Source organism: Sciurus vulgaris (genome assembly GCF_902686455.1).
Source record: "Sciurus vulgaris genome assembly, chromosome: 16".
Taxonomy (NCBI): Eukaryota; Metazoa; Chordata; class Mammalia; order Rodentia; family Sciuridae; genus Sciurus; species Sciurus vulgaris.
In genome coordinates this window covers 40,054,879-40,076,894 of record NC_136477.1, presented here as the reverse complement: position 1 = coordinate 40,076,894, position 22,016 = coordinate 40,054,879, and the positions used below count along the sequence as shown (strand labels likewise).

The following is a 22,016-nucleotide window of genomic DNA, read 5'->3' as shown; positions in this document are numbered from 1 at the left end:
CCTTTTATCCTGTAATGAAATCCATGCTTCCTAGCTCACATTGAGCCCCTCCGCATGCTCAGAGGACTTCCTTTCTCAACTTTCTTTCTACCCACCCATTTTCTGAGCCCTTCAACCAAATTAGTCTATTCATGGTCTCCACAATCCCTTTCTGGGTTTTTCTACTTCCATTTTTTGCTGTTAGTGGTACTTTTAAGATTTAGCATTTGGGCTTCACAAGTGTACTAAACTAATCCACAAATAAAACAGTGGCACAGGCCTGTAATCCCAGTGACTCAGGAAGCTGAGGCAGGAGGATCAAAGTCAGCCTCAGCAACAGGGAGGCCCTAAGCCACTTAGTGAGACACTGCACAAAATGGGCTGGGGATATGGTTCAGTGGTGAAGGGCCCCTGGGTTCAATCCCTGGTACCAAAAAAGAAAAAAAAAAAAAAAAAAAAAAAAAAAAGTAAAACAATACAGAAATATGAGTTAGCAATCTTTCCTTCATTCCCCTCATTTCATTCCCTCTGAGGTAACTGTATGTTTTTTAAAAATTTCAAAATTACAAGAAAATCATAAGAATTTTACAGAAAATATCTTTACGCCCTGTACTCAAATTCATCAAGTTGTAACATTTTGGTACATTTGTTTTTATCATTCTTTCTCTCTTCCACACACACTATTATTTATTTTTCTTAACTATTTGAAATAGTTTGTAGACATCATGCCCCTTTACCCTTTAATATTTCAGTGTGTTTTTCCTAAAAACAAAAATATCCTCAATATAGTTATCTACTTCAGGAAATTAAACATTGAGACAATACTTTTATCTAATCTAACTTGGATACTCTAGTTTTTTCAGTTGACCTAATTCGATCCTTCATAGTTTTTGTTTTTTTTCCCCCATCTAGTATAGGATCTGGTCCTTGATCACATATTTTGTGTAATTTTTATGCCTCTTTAGTCTTTTTCAATCTGGAATCTCAGTTTTTCTTCATCTTTCATGCCAGTGATATTTTTGAAGAATAAAGGCCATTTTTTTGTTTTTACTAATAAAATATTATGTTAATAATACATATGCATGTGTGTGCGCGCGCGCGCGCACGCGCACACACACACACACACACACACACACACACACACACACACACAAATTTTCTTTTTTTAAAGAGACCAAGGTCCGGCTGAAGACTGGCCCTGATCTCCTGGTCTCAAGCAATTCTCCTGCCTCAGCCTCTGGAGCAGCTGGGACCACACATCACTGCAGTTGGCTGTAATTTTGTATTTTAATAACAATCTATTTTGGTTCCATCTGATATCTTCCTTATCTTTTTAATGTCCTTTCAATCTTTGGAAATGCCTCTCTATATCCAAAGTTCTGCTTGTCTTTCTAGACTCAGTTCTAATCCTTTCTCCCTTGGCCCTTGCCAGAAGCCAGGAGGTATCTCTTAGACATCACTTCTGCCACTGAACTCAGTACTGTGCTTAATCCACAAAGGTTAATTAACAAATATTTGTTCATTGAGTTATCAGACATAAGTACTATCTGTGACAAAGATGCATCATGTAGGCTTAGCAAGTCAAGAATGGTTGGTTGCCAGTTGCTTCTAGGGTTTACGATTGAAGTAAATTTTGGATTAAAAACTGGATCCCTGACTGTAGATTTGCCAAACCATGTAATGGTGGGGAAGTTGATATATTTTTTTAAAGTTTCACCATAGATAATTATGAACGTGAAATGAAAGTAATTATTCCCTATTATTTTGCTCCTCCAAATTTTGGTAAACTGAAAGTCTTAAATTCAGGAAAAGGTTTCAGAGATTAATGAACCAACTGCTCAAACTGCATTCCAGTGTATTCCAACATTGTCTGTCCTCATGTGAGCAATGTATAGGAGGTTGAAGAAGGTTAATTTGTTTAGAAAACAGGTCCTATAGAGGAAATGCTAAATTATAAATTGAGAAGAGTGTTCTCGTACTAAGCTCTACCCATTTGTAGACATCAAATAAACCCTTATGCCCTTGCCAGAGACAGCATTAGACTCTTAGCAAGCCTTGGTAAAATTTGAAAATCACATGGTTGTTCAATGCCTCCATGTGGTAGAAAAAATAATTTAGCTCTGTCCTAGCTTCCTGTGATAGCAACACTGAGGACTAATAGAGTCTGAGGATGCATAGGGTCTGAGATCAGCATTATTATTTTTTTAAGACTATTGGGAAAATGACCTAAATTAAAGATAGGCTTCATGGAATTGACCTTTTTTTTTTGGTGAGCCTTCCTTATCTTTCTGTATAAAGAACAGATTTTTCAGCCAAAGGAGCATCATCAGATGAAATGAGTGGACTGAAATCTACAGTGAGACCATCTTTTCCAGAAAGGCTTTGAAGAAATTCTTTTTACATTCCAAACACAAGATATATTTGTTTGTTTGACAGAAAAAGGAAATGTTTTCTATTTAGCCACAGGTAAAATTTACAAACCATATAAACCAACGTTGATTTGTTTGACAATTCTTTGGGCATGAATTTGACCAAAGAGAGCGGTCATTTTTGTGAAATACTGGAATTTTAGTGTAAGCAACAAATCTAAATAGGAGTGCTCTAAAGTTAGACTGGGTGTCTTTTGAATCAAGGGTTTCCTTTCACCTCCTACGGATCAGCTAGCACCTTGATCTTCAAGTGCTTGTACTTTAAAGTACTTGATATTCTAAAGATGACTTGAAGAAGAGAGTAGGATCATTCTGAGAAGCAGGAATAGGTACTAGTAAAAGCTGGAGCCTACTTTTTCAAAGCCCATGAGATGTCACAGTGCTCCTCCGTTTGGGTGCTTTTTTTTTTTTTTTTTTTTTTTTGGTACCAGGGATTGAACTCAAGGGCCTAAAGCTTTAAACTGAGCTACATCCCCAGCCCTTTTTTCAAAGAGGCTCTAAGATGCTTAGGGCCTCACTAAATTGCTGAGACTGGCCTTGAATTTGCCATTCTCTTGCCTCAACCTCTGGAGTCCCTGGGATTACAGGCAGGCAACCACCCTGGCTGGATGCATTTTTAAAAATTTAAATGAAGCAATCCTATCAAAGCAGTCAATGGGTATGCATGCATTTGCTTGCACGTGCATAGACTACAACAGAAAAGTGCTTCCTTCTGAGGGAAACTGGGAATAGGGGGAGAAGCAGAACAATAGTTGTGTAGCACACCTTCTGGTTACTTTAGAAAAATACTGCCTGAGTCTGGCATGGTGGTGCATGCCTGTAATCCAGGCAGTCTGGGAGGCTAAGGCAAGAGGATCACAAGTTCAAAGTCAGCCTCAGCAATTTATTGAGGGCCTAAGCTATTTAGGGGTCCTCATCTCAAAATAAAATTTAAAAGGACTGGGGATGTGACTCAGTGGTTAAGAGCCCCTGGGTTCAACCCCTAGTATGAAAGAAAAAAAAAGAAGAGAGAAGAAAGGAAAGAAAAAATATATATCCATAAATGTGAAATAAAGAGGGAGAATTTTTCTCAGGATGAGGGATGGGGGCTTTCCATAGTGGTCATTAGTTTATTCAAGGAGATATTACAATTCAGTGATTTCCTTAGCTTGCTCTCATCCTCCCAGTTTTCTAGCTATGTCTTGATTGTTAATGCAGTCTTGAAAATATTATCAGTGTTCTTTTATATTTAATATAGTTTTCTCCAACGTAATCGAGGCTCTTCTTCCACCCAACATTGCTAGAACTGATAGGATCATCTGTGAACAGCATGGGTCATAATTGCTATTTTGCCACCACTTTACTGTATGACCTTGGATGAGATATACCTACCGGCTTTCTTTGTCTTAATTTCTTCGTTTGTGACATTCTCAGGGCCCTTCTAGTAATCAAATCCTTATTCCTTGACAATTCCTTCCTCCTAGTCTCCCCACCTTCCCCTGAGGATTTCTGATCCAGGGGCATTCTACCCCTAAGCTACATCCCCATCCCTTTTTTGTTTTTTGAGACAGGGTCTTGGTAATTTGTGCAGGCTGGCTTTGACCAAGTGGCTGGAATCGCAGGCATGTACCACCACCATACTGGCTTCAGGGAGATCAATTTAGTTCTTTAGGCCTTGTAGTTATTAACTAAAAGAACTAGAAGGCTGCAAATGTATGTTTTTCCCAAGGCAGCTGTACATTCAAAATACATAAAGATTAGCCTTTTGAAAGCAGTGGATTATTCTCTAAACATTTTGAGGTCTTTATTCCCCCTCAGCAGGTCATTCTAAAACCATAAAGCACTAACTTAAACTAGTGTGTATTAGAGATTAGAGGAGGACACAAGAGGGTTAGGAGCCTTCCAGACAGGTAGCTGGGAAAGCTACTTCCCGACGACGTAGGATGAACTCTTGGAGTTCATAATTTATTTCCCTAGGGACCACTTTGAACCAATCACCAACAATGATACATAAAATACCATGTTCCATTTAAAAAAATATATTAAAATTATTATGATAGTATTCAAGTGCATAATTTATGACAATCAATATTAAAAATTTACCCACTGTCCTGGTTACTTTATTTTTAAATTTTTATTCTTATTGTATTTTGGTACTGGTGCTTGAACGGGGGTGTTTGACCATTGAGCCACAACTGCAGCCCTTTTTATATTTTATTTTGAGACATGATCTCAATAAATTGCTGAGACTGGCTTTGAACTTGTGATCCTCTTGCATCAGCCTTGGGAGCGCCCAGCTGTCCTGGTTACTTTAACAAATCAAAACTTTTATTTTCCTATGATCTCTGCCAGCTCTTGTTTTTATACATGTATGTTTTTTTCTACTGTTGGTAGTCATAAAATAAACGTGTACTTTTAAATATCAGAAATTCAAATTTTCATAAGAGGAAATGTCAGTTTTAATTACTCTCTTAATTATTTTCCTAAAACTGAGTTTATTTTGAATTACTTATTATCTTCTCTAGAATTTACATCATTTCCATCAGAAGTACAAAAAGTATACAACTCTTTTAAAGGAATTTTTTGTTCTCAGATATCATACATAAGGGAATGTCATCATTTTTATATGCTCTACCAGGACTCCTAAAACCAAACTCTAAGAAAGGGTGTGTCTGGAGATCTTTTCAAAATTCATATGCTTTTGGGTAGTGGAGGGAGAGCTCTTGTCTGGAGGCAGGAAACTGAAATGATGATCTGTAAAGATTCTTCCAGTTTTACATTTCTTGATTCTAAGACAACTCCTGGTAGATACAGGTTGCCTCATAAGCATTGAGCAATAAGTGTGTGCCATTACTTTATGAATCATTTTTTATTCCCCCTGGAGATAGAACCCAATGGCACTTTACCACTGAGCTTTACCAGTTCTTTTTATTTTGAGACAGGTTCTTGCTAAATTGACTGGACTGGCCTTAAACGTGCTATTTTTCAACTTCAACCTCCTGAGTCACTGGGATTATAGTCGTGTACCACTATGCTACTTTGTGAATCTTAATAAAGTTGGGATTTCAGGTTGATTACTAGAAGGACTTAGCTGGATATTGGGAATGTCTGTTTTCCTGGTTATTAATATGTCAAGGGCTTTATATCTTGTGTTGTTCAGTGGTGACTGAAGCCATTGTTACCATAGAAAATGATGGTAATCTGAATATTTTTAAGTGGCCTGTGGAAATTTGACTTGGGATTGTCTCCTCAATGTCAAGACCTTGTATGTGTGCACTGTTGTATTTGGATGGTGCACATTTCTTCAGTTCCCTTTAACTTAAATGACAAATAGGTAAGAAACTAAGCTGTAATTTGATGACAGTATTTTAAAAAATCAATTTTGTTAAAAATGCTAAATAAGGAACAATCAGCAGAATTACTGTGATTATTCTAAAAATATTATTTGAATAGCATTTTTATTGCAGCAAAAGGTTAAAAAAAAAAAAAAAAAAAACCCGTAGAACTTTCCATCCGATTTCTAAAATATCAAACTTCACATCTAATGTAAACTGACACTAAAAATTCTAAATCCCGTCTATTTCAGTGGTATATGGTGTATTCCCAGTGACTTTCACATTTGCAAATCCCATCACGCGTTGGTTTTATCTGTCACGAAATCCTTTCTATCACTTTTATAAAACCACATCACTTTCTGTAAAAAGTAAATGGAAGACTCTAATATTGTAAAATTGCACGTGCCTCGTGCCCTGAACAGAAAACTCCTAGCTTGGGATTTTCTCACAGGCGTGACCTCTGCTCCTGGCAGGTAAATTGCCAGAGGGAGAAGCAAGTGTCAGCCTACAGGAAACCTTGTTGAGGGATCTTTTTTTCCTCTCTTTAAACCGATCACTTTTTTTTTTAGGAGGAGTTCCCGCTGCATTCTCTAGTCCAAAGTCCTGGCCACCAGATTACCATCTTTTTCACCAATTTGCCACTCCCCCCTTTCCAGAAGCCTTCATTGGAAAGAACTTCCTCCCTCGATTCCATCTAGTTTCAGCCGCCCCCCCCACACCCCCTCGTCTCTCACCGAGTGCCCTGTCGCGCCCAGAATCCAGGTCCCCAAGCCACTTGAGAAAAAATTCACACCCCTCGCCCCCTCCCGGGAGTCCGGAGGCGGCGCTGGGGTGGGGGTGTGGGTGGGGAGGGCGACAGGGCTTTCCGGGGTCCCCGGTGTCCTCCTCGCGCCACCCCCTGAGGTGCTGCAGGGGGAGGGGAGCGCGGGTGGGTGGGACCGGGCCGGTGGGGGAGGGGTGAGGAGGAGGAGGAGGAGGAGGAGGAGTGGTGTGTGTGCGAGCGTGTGTGGCTGGGGGAAGCCATTGCCTGTTTAATAGTTGCTGTTGCTGCACTTCCGCTTCTCTCCCAGCGAGAGAGAGACACGAGTGGCCAGGCCCAGCCGCAGCCGCAGCAGCAGCCGCGGCGGCGGCACGGAGGAGCCAGACACAAAGAGAGGTACGGGGATCCCCCCCGCCGCCCGCCGCCCCCCGGCCGCGCCGCCGGGCCTCGGGGACACCCCTCGCCGCCTCCCGGACCCGCGCCGCCCGGGCCGCCGGGCACGGGGCCGGAGGGTGGCGGAGAGGGACCGGGGAGCCCCAGGGGTCCGGGGCCCGCCCGCGGGGGATGGGCAGGGACCCCGGGCCGCGTGGGGTGCGGGGGCCGCCCGCGTCGGGGGCCGGGGGGGGCATTGTGGCTCGAACTGTCAGCGCTGCCCGGGAGCCCCCCACTGGCCGCCGAGGGGGCCGGGAGCGGGGGAGGGGAGTCGGGGGAGCCCCGCTTTCCTCCGGGGCGGGGGCCGCGGGGATTAACCCCTCCCGGGCCGACGGGCTCATTGTTATTCCGCTACTGCGGAGGCCAAGCCCCCCGCTTCCCCCACCCCTCCGCGGGGGGCGATCGGGCGTGTGCTCGGGACCCCCGCCCCGACCGCGCAGTTCCGAGCGGGGCCGCCCTGGGGCAGGCCGGCGGGAGGGGCGTCGGGGCGCGGCGCGGGGCCTCGGGCCTCGTCGCCCCTGCCCCCCCGGCGGCCTCTCCCTTCCCCCACCGGGCACCCGCTCCCCGCCTCCGTCCCCCCGTTTCGGCTTCCTCTCTTACTCCTTCCCGCCCCTCCTCGCTTCCCGACCTCGCCAAACTCCGCTCGTGGCCCCCGCAGTCTCGCCCGGGCCACCGGCCCCCCGCGACCCCCGGAAAGCGGACAAAAACAGCCCCGAGGCCGGCCGGCCGCCGGGACCTTCCCTCCTGTCCCCGCCGAGGCGCCCCGCGCCCCTGCCCTCCTCCACCACCTCGGCTTCCCCTCCCGGCCCGGTGGGGAGCCCCGGGGGGCGAGGGAGGGGCTGCTTGCCGGGCTCCAGACCGTTTTCCCACCGCGTCCCCACTTGGGGCCAAAAATAAACAAGCCACGACCGGTTTGCAAAAGCCTTCATGGGCCTGGAGACTTTGAAAAGCGGGTGGTGGGCGGCCGGGTGCAGCCGGGGTCTGTGCCCTCCTGACAGCACCCTAGTTCCTTATTTACACCGCCTGCATGGTTTGTGTGTTTCTGTTTTGTTTCCCTCCCCCTGCAGGGGCCGTTTGCGGGGTGGGGTGGGGGGTTCGCTATGTCGGATGACGATTCGAGGGCCAGCACCAGCTCCTCCTCATCTTCGTCCTCCAACCAGCAAACCGAGAAAGAAACAAACACCCCCAAGAAGAAGGAGAGTAAAGTCAGCATGAGCAAAAACTCCAAGCTCCTCTCCACCAGCGCCAAGAGGTACCGTACCCCCCTCCCGCCCCCCTCCCCCAGGCTTCCTGTCTTCCGAACTGCCTGGTACTGCATTTGATCTGCCTCCCAGTGAGGGTAGCTTAAGTGCCCCTTATGGTTTATGTGTTCTCAAAGATGAAAATGGGGCCATGGAAGCCCTAATTATTTTCTCTGTTGCCTCTTCTGTTTTACTTTTAATCATTGTCCACACGGCAGCTGTTGTGGCTTGCTGCTTGCGTTTCTCGCTGAGGTTTGTAAGAGTTCGCATTACTTTTGTTAGTGACCCCCAAATTTGATTTCAGGTCACTAATCTGTGACCCTCTTCAAGGCTGTCATCCCACTTCTTAATTACTAACACATTCCCAGACAGTCGTGTCTAAATGAATTCTGTGACCATCTTACTTCCTCCTCACCTGTTGCAGGAATGATCTTTTTTGAGCAGTGCTTTCTCTACAAATTGCATAAGGAATAAGTAACTCGCATGAGCAGTGGGTGATGTTTTCTGATGGAATTTAAAGAGATTTTTCTGACCTGGAGAGTTGGGGCAAATAAATCAATCAGTAAATGATTGTAAAATGGTTATTCCACATTGTTTTTATGATTCTCTTTTCTGAGAATTTCTGTTTGCCAAATTTCAGGGAGACTTTTTCTCCCTGTGCCATTGGCGCTCATGCTGTAAAACTGAAATTTCACCCCCCTCCCTTTTTTTTCTATTGAATTCAAGCAGTTGCATTTTCTTTATTCCTTTCCTCTTATCTCTCTGGTGGTAGCTACTTTTTTATGCTGTCATCCTTAAGTAACATCCTCTGATCCCCACGACCCTTAAAATATTCTATAGCAGATTTCTAAGAACCCCCAGACATCCTTTCATAAATCCTTCTGTTCTCAGTTAAATAGTTGTTAAACTTTAAAGTGGCAAGCTGGGAAGACAGTAAGGAATCCAAATGCTGGGTTAGATAGGGATTCCATTCTTAAAGGGATTTTCTGAAGAGATTGAGAGTTTTGTCATTCCCCCTGACTTGAAGTTTGAAAATTTAGTAAACCATGTTGGTGACCTAGCTGTGGGTTGATGTAGTGATTTCAGCTTATTTTAAATATTGTGAAGGTCTTGAGTGAAGTGGCAAGATGCCTTGGAAGATTGCTGTCATTTTCAGGTTAATTTGATTATATCTCATCTTCCCAGGAGTCCTAACTGGCCCTCTTTGATTAGCTCAGAGTGGGTTCCCTGGGAACCTGGCATCTACCCTACCCACTCTGGATGGGCCCTTTTCTTAACAATTACCCTCTCCCAAGCATCTAAGCCCCCTATCTTCATGCTGCTTTTGGCCTGACCTGTCCCAATGTAGGATATTTGCTTTAGGTCATTAGTATTTTTTTATATTTTGCTGGATATCCCTGGTGTTCCTGAATCTATTTGAGGGTAAAGACATAGGTACCAAGTAAAATACAGTCTGCTTGTTGTTAGCATTCACAAAGAGGAGGATTTTTCCCTAGACACAATTTGTTCATTTAGGCAGAGGAGATTAAAAGATTATTTGGAATGGCTGGGAAAGAGACCGGAAGCTACAAATAGTGATTTTACCTGTAAGTTAACATCAGTTTTGTTTTGTTTTTATGCAGTGAATTTAGTTGCTTGGAGAGCTTGATGAAAAAGTGACTTTCTGTGTTAAAGCAGGGCTAAGGTTGATATCAAAAGGCAAAAGATGGAGAACCACAGTATATCCAGGAGAGTAAAAGAGGAAAATTTGGTGTTAGTGTGATCCTATAGACGGTTGCTTTGTGGAATATATTGATTTGGAAGATACGTATTGGCCATAGAATTGGAAGGGACGAATGTACTAGGAGATGGTGTGAAAACGAAGACTGAATTGGCAGACTTAACAGGTTGCTCGTTGCACATTGGAAAGTAGTTTCTAAACCATGGGGAGAGAGAAGAAAGCCCCCATGGAGAGTAAGTTCTGAACAAAACTCATTCCATGGGACATATGTATGCATTCCTCTTGCAAATCTTTGGCCAACAAATGGTGCAGATGCTGGCTGTCAAGATGAAGTGCATAAGGCTGTCTGGTTATTCACTTTTTAGGTATTAAGGAATCTATTACCTTATTTGACCCTAGGGAGAGGGCATTTTTGCCTACATACGTAGGTCTTAAAATGCAGTCAGTTCAGCTGGCTGCAGTAGTGCATGCCTGTAATCTCTGCGACTAGGGAGGTTGAAGCTGGAGAACTGCAAGTTTCAGGCCAATCTGGGCAATTTAGAGAGATTCTGTTCCAAAATAAAAAATAAAAAGGGGGATATAGCTTAGCGATAAAGCCCCCTTGGGTTCAATCCCCAGTACTGCAAAACAAACAAAAAACCAATTATAACCAATTCTAAAAGCTGCAAGTAAGGAATCAGGAAGCCAGGGTTTGGAACTTTTAGTCTAACATCCAAGGAGTTAAACAACAGGGATGCCGGTGTTTTAGAATTGAAATGCTTATTGGTAGCAGGGGAATTTAGCAGGACACTGGTAAATAAATGACAATAGAGACTGAACAAACCCCTTTCTTAAGTTGACCAGATTTTGTAGGGGGCAGGAAATATCCTTCAATAGGAAAGTTGAAAGAACTTCCCCAATGGTAGCCCTTAATTTGTTTTCTTTTCTTTTTTTTATTTTAACGTGGAAGAAATAGCGCCTTTTAAAACCTCATCCCTTATAGTGGCCTCTTCCTACCCTAAGAAAACCTTTGGAAATAGAAAAGCATCATTGTCATTTAAATTGCCCTAGCGTGTGTGTTTGGTCGTGGCTTTACTACCAAGCTGTCGTGAGATTTTAAAGTTGTAACACAGCCCGCAGGGCTTTATATGATAGGAGAAAAGGTTATACAAATAGGGGTCCTTTAGAAGTGGAAGAGGCTCATGGGCCCCGAAGTTTGACCTGTTCTTGGATGTTCGAGCGCCTAGGTAAGAAGACAAAGGCCAGGGCTTGGTGTGAACTGCCTGGTGGCTTCGCCTATGAGTGGGGGATGGGGCTCTTTGTGAAGTCGAGGGTTGGTGCCGAGGCAGAAAACTGGGGTCCGGGGTCTGCGTCCACAGTGCAGGAAAGGGCAGGCCTTCCAAGGAAGATGGGACGTCGGGAAAAGGCAGGCAGGTTCCTAGAGCAGGGCTGAGCACGCGAGCGAGCCTGCGGGCGGAGGCCGGCCCGGGTGCACCTGTGCGGCCGCTGCGGGCCGTCGCGTGGCGTCGGGGCCGAGGTTCCGGGCGGCGCAGAGCCGGGAGCGTGCCCCGCGCGGGCACCCCACCCCCTGGGGCCGGCAACTTCACCCGCGCGCGCGAGCCGTCTGCGCGAGAGTGGGGGCGGGAGGCACCGCCGGCGACGGTGTTGGCGGCGGCCGGGCGGCCAGCCCTGAGGGTGCGCGACGGCCGGCAGGTCAGTCAGTGCCCCAGGGGCCTCGCGGGGAGCCGCCATGTTGGCTTCGTCACCGAGGACTCCGGCCGGTGTCGGGCAGGTCCTGGATCCTCGGCCTGCTGGGGGCGCCCTGCCGGGCGGGCGTGAGGACGTCGGACCCGGCCAGGGGTGGAGCGTTGCGGTCCCGGGCGGGGGAGGCCAGAGGGTCGCGACCTACCCAGCCACCGAGGCTCTGTTCTCCGTCGTGGGGAGAGAAGGAGCCGGGGAAGGAGGATCCAGGGAACTGGTCCGCGAGTGAGGCTGTTCATTTTTGCGGTGCGGGGGATTGAACGCAGCACCTTCTGCCTCCCAGGCGCGAGCACTGGATCCCTGAGGTACAGCCCGCCTCATGTTTTTACATGAGGCATACACGCATATGTATTTTTTTCTTTTGATTTTGAGACCTCGGTCTCGCCTTGTTGCCCAGGTTGGCCTCGAACTTTCCATCCTCCTGTTTGACCTCTTTAGTCACTGGGCTTACAGGTGTGCGCCACCAGCCCAGCTCGCAAGCGGGAAGCTTAAAAATGATTCCTAAACGGCAAACGGAAATGTGGGAGGCAAAATTGGAGCCCACACATTTTAGATGATGGCAGGAGACCTCAGGCTGCCGCTTCACTGCCTCTGGGAAAAAAGTTTTTTCTTAAATTACAGACCTGCACTCCACCCCACCCCCACCCCTCATTGAACCCATCTGTGAGGACTCTACCACTGAGCGACATTCCCAGTCCCAGACGTGAGTTTTTGATGTGTCGTTTCCTCATTCCCCAGTGGAATCCAATTATCGCGGTTAGGTTTGTCAGCCAGACCTATAGTTACAGGTGGGAGGCTTCCAAGGCCTTAATGCTGCTTGTGTTTGTTTCTTTTTCCCATTTCCGTGACTCCAGGATTCAGAAGGAACTGGCAGACATCACTTTAGACCCTCCACCCAACTGCAGGTGAGCTGCCTTTCGGATTATTTCCTTTTTAAAATTTTTCTAATCTCTTGGAATTTCCTTTGTAATATTATAGATTTTTGCTTCACTTTGGTTAATTCCTTGTCTTGGTGCTAGCATCAAGTAACAGCTGAAATGTATTAACCAGAGTGTAATGTCTTTGATGAGCCTTTGACTCTCAGTAATTTGTAGAAGAGAAATAATGGATTTATTTGTAGTGAACACTACATACTACTGCACTTTTACATACATGAAACAATACTGCAAGGTAAATTTAAAGGTGTACCCTTGCCTAATGGATTTTTATATGTTATTTAAAGATGATGTGAAACGCTTTAGTTGCGCAGGTACATTTTGGTTTAGAAAATGGCATTGCTACAGTAATGTCTGATTCAAGCTCTCTGAAGCTAATATAAAGCATAGAGTTAAAACATTGGATCCTCAAACTTATTTTGTATTGAACTTTTGGCAGAGCACTTCAGGAAATTATTTGTGGCTTTGATAAAAGAATTTTGTTTGTAATTATAGATTTAAATTCCTACAAGGTGGTGGTTTCACTTGATAATGCTTAATTCAGACCATATATATGTATGTGTGTTCAAACTAATTTGAAACCAGTTTTCAAAGGGTTTGTTGGTCTCTTAACTTTATTCAGAATAGCCATTTTGCTACTCTTGAGTCAAGGTGTAGGGAAAATTTTAAAACTAATAGGACTGTTTATACAAGGGATACCTCATTGTTAGATCCTATAACTCCTGAAGTTCAAAAATGAAATATAGCATTTAACATACTTCTCAGTTCTTGGGATTGGCATTGGAATGGGACGTGAGATTTCATTAGTGGTCTAAACTTGTGGGAGGAGTAGGAGTTACTGACAAAATATTGGCCGTATGCAGAATTTAAGATGAATATGTGGGAATGTTCAGGTTTAAAACTAAATGCAATATTTTACTTCTTAACACTGAACTTTCTAAACTTCTTACTGGATTAAATGCAAACTTTAGCATTGCTATTTTGGATATTTTTTTTTCCCTTGAACTTGGGATTGAACCCAGGCACTTGACCACTGAGCTATCTTCCCAATCCTCCTCTTAAATTTTGAGACAGGGTCTCACTAAGTTGCCCCAGCTGGCCTCCAGCTTGTGATTCCCCTGGCCTCTGCCTGCGGGGTAGGGTAGCTTGGATTACTGGTGTGCATCACCATACACAGTTTAGATGTACTTGTTCTTAATGTTAACCAGGTGTGAGATGCTTGTTGAAATTTTGTCCTTTTCTGTGAGTAAAGTCATTTTCAGTTTGAAATGCTCTTAAAATATAGTTTGAAACTGAACCATCTAGTCATTCTTGAGGATTTCTTTCATAGCTAATAAGAGTCCTTTTATTAAGTTGAGAAAGTAGGGATGGAGTAACAGGTGTTCAAATGGAAGTATATAGCTTCCTGTGTTTGGTTGTGTGGAGTCTGTGGACAGTCCCCATGGTAAGTCTGTACTGTGTAGTTATTGCTTCTGTTTGATATCGTATCTCTCTTTTTATGTGTCCCTTGTGAGTTCATGTAGCTCAAGCCGATGAAATTATAACGTTTTTAAAGCATAGTTTCAAAACTAATATTTTAGTAGAACATATAATGGCTTTCTTGTGGATAAGTACCATCAAATTTTAAATTATAAATAATTTGAAGATTTTCATGGTAGGAATAATTTTTAAAAATGGAATAAGTGCATTTCAGTTTTGCTTTATTTTAGCTGAGTTCATGTGAGAGTGTGTTTCTTAGGCATGTAGAACTTTTTATCTTTGGAAAATCCACCTAATTAAGGTGAAACTGGGCATTACCTGTCAGGGGAAGCTATAAACTGCATGACTATTGGGTGATTGGTAGACAGACAAATTTTAGTACACTTGAAGAGTTGGAGAAAAATATCTAATTTCAGTGAAAGTACCAGTCACTTTATTTTGTAAGAGACTCTATTACATTGTCCTTTACGAATAGTGAGTGCTATATTTTCTCAAGACATCTTCTAGTGGGATCTTTTAAGTAATGTGAACTAAAATTTCTCCTTTTAAGCCAGGCTCAGTGGCACATTGCTGTAATCCCGGTGACTCGGGAGACTGAGGCAGGAGAACTGCAAGTTGAAAGTCAGTTGAGGCAATTTAGCAAGACCCTGTTTTAAAATAACTAAGAAGCTGGGGGTACAGCTCAGTGATGGAGTACCCCTGGGTTCAGTAACTTGTACCAAAAAATATTTTCTTTTTAACTTTCAGTTGCTCTTACTAGTGTTACAGTTTTAATGTTAGAAGTCCTGATATTTAGATCTTTTATATGAGTTTGATTTTATGCTTTGTTCTGGTACCTTAAAGAATATAATTATTTAATATTTTAGTGCTTTAGATGAAAAAGAATGATTTGGGGATGATTTTTAAAGTTAATTTCCAGTTAAAATGTATGAATTAAATAATAAATGCATGCATGGAAGCTGAATAGTTTGGTTCCTATTGAAATTGTGATTTCATCAACAATAAATTATATATTTTAAAAGTTTTTTGTTTCCCTTATTTTTATACCATCCATTTCTTTTCTTTCTTTTTTCTCCTCCTCCTCCTCTTCTTCTTCTTCTTTTTAATGTTTTAGTTGTAGGTGGATACAATACCTTTATTTTATTTTTATGTGGTGCTGAGAATTGAACCCAGGTCCTCACACGTGCTAGGTGAGTGCTCTATCACTGAGCCACAATCTCAGCCCATAAATTATATTTTGAAAGAGCTAAATACTTGGTTTTCAATTAATGTATCTCAGATACATTTTTACCTTTTCCAGAACTGCCTGCCTTTAATCAGTATTCAGTTTCTTTCAACTCACTGTGCATTTAGTTAGACTTTTTTCTCTATCATTTGGCTCTTTTTAGGAAAAAAATAGTCTTAACTGCTGTAATGACTCCCTAAAACTTGTCCTATCTTGGATTGTAAAATTATGTCTGTTAGATAGCTGGTATTCTCTGGACACTTGAGTCAGTTTTGCAGCTGTTATTTATAGCCCACAGCTCAAACCTGGCTAAATTGACTAGTTATAGCTGTATAAGTAGCCCTTAGACATACATGTAAATGGTGTCTGCTTATCATTATTGGCATATTTTGCCTAGGTTCTTTAAACTTCAGATTTTATTTAGTGAACACATTTGTATTATGAATAAGCTTCACATATAGTGACTTGCAACCTAAAAGTTCAGATTTTGGTTGGGTGCTGAAAGATAAAATGTCTTTGAGAAATCATTAAACATTTCAGTCATGGGGAAAGAATAATAATAATAAATTTCCTTTTATCTAATTCATTATATTTTGACCATTAGTTTTCTTTTTCCTGAATAGACAAACCTAAGTCAGTGCTTTTTATTTTTCTGGGAGAACTGTATTGTATAATAACATACATTTGGATTTAAACTTTTACAACTAAATCGTACTCCCTTTTGTATGTATGTGTGTGACTGGGGGACTGGGGATGGAACATGCGTTGCTCTACCTGAGCTACATTTTTTTTATTCTGAGGCAGGGTCTCACTAAGTTGCCAGGGCTTGCCTTGAACTTGTGATCCTCCTGTTTCCCCCTCCTGAGTAGTTGGGATTATGGGCGAGTACTACCTGCATTCAGCTCTAAATCATATGATTTAAAGGTGAAAGAGAAGAGCATTAAAAAAAAAATGCATTTGTTTACTAAGTTTACTCAGCCTCCTTTTCCTCATCTATTAGAAGGGCCTAATACCTGGCTTGCTTGCCTTATAGTGTTGTAAAGTTCAATTGAGATTAAAGTTTTATTAGAATTGCCCATTTAACCTCTTTTGTAGAGTTCATCTTTTTAGTGTTACCTTTTTTATCATAAAATTATTTAAAATGTATTATAAATACATTTTAAAACTATTACACAATAAGAAAAGAATATGTGTTTGAGAAATCAAATGCAGAAGTTTGTAGATTAAAAAGTGAAAGATTTCCATGACATCTTCTGTTCTGCTCTTTGCACAGAGATGGCAAAGAGCAGCTCCAAGTTTGCACTTTGTATATAGCCTTCTAGATGTTTCTTTGAACCTATATAGTTGTTTTTCTCATTTAACAAAATCTGTAATTGTTGATAATGATAGTGAGATGTCAGTTTAGCAGTCTCAGGCCGCTAACCTTGGGAATGAAAAGAGGTCTATTCCTTGCAGCAGTACAGTCTTAAACATTTGGTCCAAGTTCAGCATGTTTTTAAATGGTTGTTTGAGTATGAGTGGGATTAACAAGTCATCCTTTACAAAAATCATCTTATGTGCTGAAAAACATCCTTTCAATGTCTTTCATTTATCTGAAGTTGCCACATTAAAGATAAAAATGTTTTTTGTCTTTAATGACTTAAACATCTGAACGATGGTTAGTTTCATCATTTTTCATTTGGGATGTTCAATCGCAGTGTGTTTATCTTTACATAGGTAAGGGCAGTGTTGAAAATAGAACCAGTAGACTGGAATGGCAACATAATCACAATAGCACCCAAACAAGGGTCAGACTACTGAAATTAGATCATCACCTGGGGCCTGAGCTGGGTGGAAGGAAGGAAACCTGTCCAGAAGTGAATAGCTTTCCAAATGAGTACTCTTGTGGCTGTTTTGTTTACCAAAAAACTTTATCTGGTTTATAAAACCCTACTACTACTATTCCTCCAAAAGCACAACAGAGCTGTCTGTGTATAGTGATGCACACCTGTAATCTCAGTCATTGGGGAGGTTGAGGCAGAAAAATTGCAAGGGAGGTCAGCCTGGAAATCTTAGCAAGACTGTCTCAAAATAAAAGACTGGGCGTGATGGCACATGGCCTATAAACCAATTGACTCAGGAGACTGAGGAAGGAGAATCACAAGTTCCCAGCCTCAGCAACTTAGTGAGGTCCTGAGCAATTTATTGAGACCCTGTCTCAAAATAAGAAATATAAAGGACTCAGGATGTTGCTCAGTATTAAGTGTCCTTGGGTTCAGTTCTTGGTACTAAATAAAATAAAATGCCTGGGGGTGTATCTCAGTGGTAGAGTGCTTGCTTGCATGTGTGAAGCCCTGAATTCAACCTTGTGTTATGCGTGTGTGTTTCTCTCTCTCATACACATATACAGACACACAGAAAACAGCTCAACAAGATTACCATATGACCCAGCAATTCAGCTGTTTTCTCAGATTAATTGAAAATGGACTCAACAGATACATGTATGTCAGTAATCATAGCAGCATTATTCATAATGGTCAGAAAGTGGAAATAAATCATGTACATGTCCTATATGTACACAATAGAACATTCAGCAGTGAAAAGGAATGAATTTGTGATACACGGTTACATTGTGAATGAACCTTGAAAATGTTACACTAAGTGAAGTAAGCTGGATGCAAAAGGACAGAGTATGATTCCACTTATATGAAATATCTAAAATAGGCAAACTCGGGGACAGAAAGTAAATTAGAAGTTTCCAGGGGCTGTGGGAAGGAGAGAATGGGGAGTTATTTCTTAATGGGCGCAGAGTTTCTGTGTGGTGTGGTGAAAACTTTGAAAATAGTGGCAGTAATTGTACAATAATGTGAATGTAATTAATGCCACTCAATTGTACACTTAAAAATAGTAAAAAAGGCAAATTTTATGGGGTGCAAGTGTGAATAAAACCACAATAAAAACTATCATGGGCTGGAGTTGTGGCTCAGTGGTAGAACACTTGCTCAGCATATGTGAAGCCCTGGGTTTGATTCTCAGCACTATATACAAATAAATAAAATCATTGACAAGTAAAAAAAATATTAAAAAAAAACTGTATTGCTGTTAAAGTATCGTATTTTGAGGAAAATGCTTATAGCTTACAAGACACCACCAGTCTTTGTGGATTCTTATAAAGGATGCTGATGCTGAATTCATGTTGCAAACCTTGAGTGCCTGTTCTATATGAAAAAGCACTGCCTTCAAGGAGTTCATAATCTGTATGGGTGGTAAGAAAGGCATACACGGATTTTGAATGGTACTTGGAAATATTGAATATTGTCTGGAAAGTAATCAATGAAAATGACATACTATAAAGTTCAGAGGAATGAGAGCTAACTTAGACCGGGATATGAAGTGTCGTGTCTGGAGCATTTAGTAATCTGAGAAGGCTCCACAATGGGGTGAAGAGTAAGGGGTCTCTGTGGTGGAGGAAACATAAGCAAAGATGTAGAGAGGGCTCTCTTGCATGGGAGTGAATAAAGCTTTGGAGAGTTAAGAAACAAGAGGGAGGATAAAATAGAGAGCAATCTTGTAGTGTTTCTCAGTATTGGGCTAAGGCTTTGAATTTCATTTTATAGAGACTGGGGGGAGCAGTATCATTCTTTAGAGCAGGAGCCGTAATTCATTTAGAGCTGAGCGTCTGGGTAGAGACATAGGATTGAATAGAGCTGAGTGGGAAGCAGGAGACTTGGAAATGGCTGCAGTAGCCCATGTGGTACGTCAGAGAAGTACAGGTGGTGGCGATTAAAGTGGAGAGGAGTGTGAGGCAGAAGGCAGTATAATCTGGGGAACTTGGCTACTGATTTTGATACGGAGATCTTTAACAAGGAATCCATGGTCCTTTTGGGTACGGGGAAGATGCTGGTGCCACATTAAACAAAGCAGATAAGCCTGGAGAATGAACTGACTTGGAGGCAGAGATCCCCTCTCCAAGGTTAAAAATGGTTTGATTATTTGCTTTGTTGATCATACACAATGCTTGGTAGCATGTTACTGCCACTTAGTAGGCCAATAGTAAATATTTGCAATTTGATTACATATTTGAGTTTATTATTTATCAGTTTTTGAACTAGCAGATCCACCTACTATTTAGATAAGATTAGACAAATTAAGTAGATAATAAATCCCCTTAAAGGCAAGGACAGTGATTTCTGTCTTTGATTATGACCTTACTTGTTTCCCCCAACATTTTTAGTTTCAGAGTTTTCAAAGCAGCAGAAGAATAATACAGCAAGCATCCACCCTTCACCCTGACTCACATTTGCATTGTTTCTTTCTGTTTATTTTGAGAAATCACATGAAAGTAAACTGCAGGCATCATGATGCTTCTGTGTATTTAGGTTTGCACATGTGGAATCTGAGATGGCCTGGCAGTGGTGCTAAACTGGAGCTGGCTTTGGAAGTCCACTTTTGATTTGAAAGTTTTTGGTGATAGTAAAGTGCACAAGATTGCCAGGGGAGTAGGAGAGTTGAGAATTGTGTTCTGAGAGATGTCTGCAAATGCAGGATGGGTAAATGAAGAGAATTGGGAGAAAGAAGCAGCAAAGAAGAAGGAAGATGAGCAGAGGTTGCAAAAGCCCTAGGGAAGGTCAAGGAAATTTTCTCCTCGGGCTTTCAAATATAGAGTATGCTTTATAGGCTGAAAGGAAGAAGCAAACAGGAAAAGGATGAAATTGCTAGAGAGGGAAGCATAGTGTTTTATAAACAATTAGAAAAGGTGAAGTATGGAACGCGGAGGCCTTTTAAGTGGAGAGTGGATGCTGAGAAGGGATGGTAGCCTGGAATTCTGATGAAGTGACAGTTTCCTAAAGGATTAGAAGCCTTTTTGGTGCTTGGTAGCACTCCAGCTCATGTAGAATTTGAAGCAGCAGCATCTGTCTCCAGTTTGTTCTCTCACAGTAAACTTTTTAAGTTCCTTGAGAACATGGATTCTTATTTTTGCATCTCTACAGTGTCCAAGGAAGAGTAAAGAGTACATATTTGTTAAATTAAAATGCAAACACAAAAACCTAATTTAGATCTGGTTTAATAGGACGTTTCATTACCCTCTTCAGAAAATAATGGAAGAAGTTGGAGAAATTGATGTCATGTTTTACAGCTGACCATATTGCTGGCAGTCTGAGTTGGCACCCTAGCAGTTTTGGCAATTTGGACCGTCCTGGAGTTGCAGAGGAACTGTTTATCAGTGTGATACAAAAGATGTGATCTATGTTGCAGGCCAAATAGAGAAGATATATTAAAGAAAATATAATAGCTCTGATTCACATGTTTTGACTTCATAATGTTACCATTTGCCCATAAGTGAGTATGGATCTAGGGGTGCTAAGTAAATTGGGCTTCCAGTGATATTCCACCAAATCCTAAAGCTATCCCAGATAGTTGGTTATGTTAGAGATGCTGGCACCCGCTTGAGACATCTGACACATTCCCTATCACCAGTGAAGTGAAACAGGGTTTCATAATAAGCCCATTCTTACTCAGCCTCTCTTATGCAGCCACACTCTGAAGTGAAACAAAAGACCTAGTAACTGGTGTCAGAATATGCTTCTAATCCTCTGGGAAACCTCCTACTCTGTAGGCTAAAAGCTCATCAAAGCCCCTGCTTGAGAACTGGAACCCAGGTACGGTTATATGCTAATGACCCTTTTCTTGAAATACACGTGCAAGTGATCATGGATTGCCTTCCAGAGTCCATGCCACAGCACATAGATAAATCTTTGGCATGCCAAGGTAATGTCCCATCCAGTTGGGAAAGTCCTAGAGATTTTCATATGAGTATAATTCAAAGTTGTTACTAGGTTTAACTACCTTGGAGGGCATACTGTTCATTCATACTTTGTAACAAAAAAATCCCAAAATCTGTCTACTTTTCAAAGAATGTGTGCTGACCTGAATGTGAAAAAGCGAAATAACAGGCCAAAGTAAAAGGACTAGTATCATCTCTTACACAATATTCAAAAGCAAATTTGCCACAGTTGTCACATCAGACTTGTCTCAATGGATCTATCAGTACTAAATTTTAAATAATAGTAATAATCAATGGAGAGGTTTTAGGAATTGTTGAAATGATGATCATTGTATATACGTTCAGGATTTTGGGCATTTACATCTATTTTAATAGGTGGAAAATTGGTGTGGATACATCCTAGTAAATTATATAGAGACATTGAAACACATTTTTCAAACAGCAGTAGAATAGGTTGGGATGATCTGTCTTGGAGAAAAGTTTTAGATATGACGCAACTCAAAAAGCAGAATTATGATCATGAAGCAGGGCTATCAAAGAGTGACAGCAGCATGAGTAAATAAGGTCCTAGTCATCTAATGTATTAGAGTGTTCTTGTGCTAGGCATTGCTCTGTAGGTCAATAAAACAAAGCTAGCCTCTGGCTTGTGAAACATAAATTTTAATAGACAATATAGGCAACAGCCAGTTAAAAGGATTAGTATAAGTTGGAATGAGGAGTAGGAGAGAAACTAATGGAGCACAGTGATAGGGAATAATTGTAGATGCAGGGAGGTTACCTGGAAAAGTCTTAAGAAGGTATTTAGATAAAGACCTGAAAGATGAGAACAAAGGAACTAACCTTGTGCAGAGTCCAGGAAGAACATCCCAGAAAGAGGGAAGCGTAAACACAGAGGCCCTGTGGTGTTGGGAGCCAAGTGATGCATATTATATAAACCATGGTAAGGAGTTGGGATTTCATTCGAAGAACAGTCAGAAGCTATTGGAGATTTTAAAGAT

General features: G+C 41.9%; 1 protein-coding gene across 2 annotated transcripts in view; it reads left to right on the top strand.

Moving 5' to 3' along the window:
- The first annotated feature begins 6,720 nt into the window (after nt 1-6,720).
- LOC306646007 (ubiquitin-conjugating enzyme E2 E1) overlaps nt 6,721-22,016 on the top strand; it is a 333,994-nt gene continuing 318,698 nt past the window's right edge. For both annotated transcript variants that reach the window (XM_079114337.1, XM_079114336.1), the window contains exons 1-3: nt 6,721-6,878; nt 7,982-8,166; nt 12,470-12,520. In XM_079114337.1, coding sequence (XP_078970463.1) covers nt 8,015-8,166; nt 12,470-12,520 — 203 coding nt within the window. In that variant the 5' untranslated portion in view covers nt 6,721-6,878; nt 7,982-8,014. The remainder of the gene's footprint in view (nt 6,879-7,981; nt 8,167-12,469; nt 12,521-22,016) is intronic.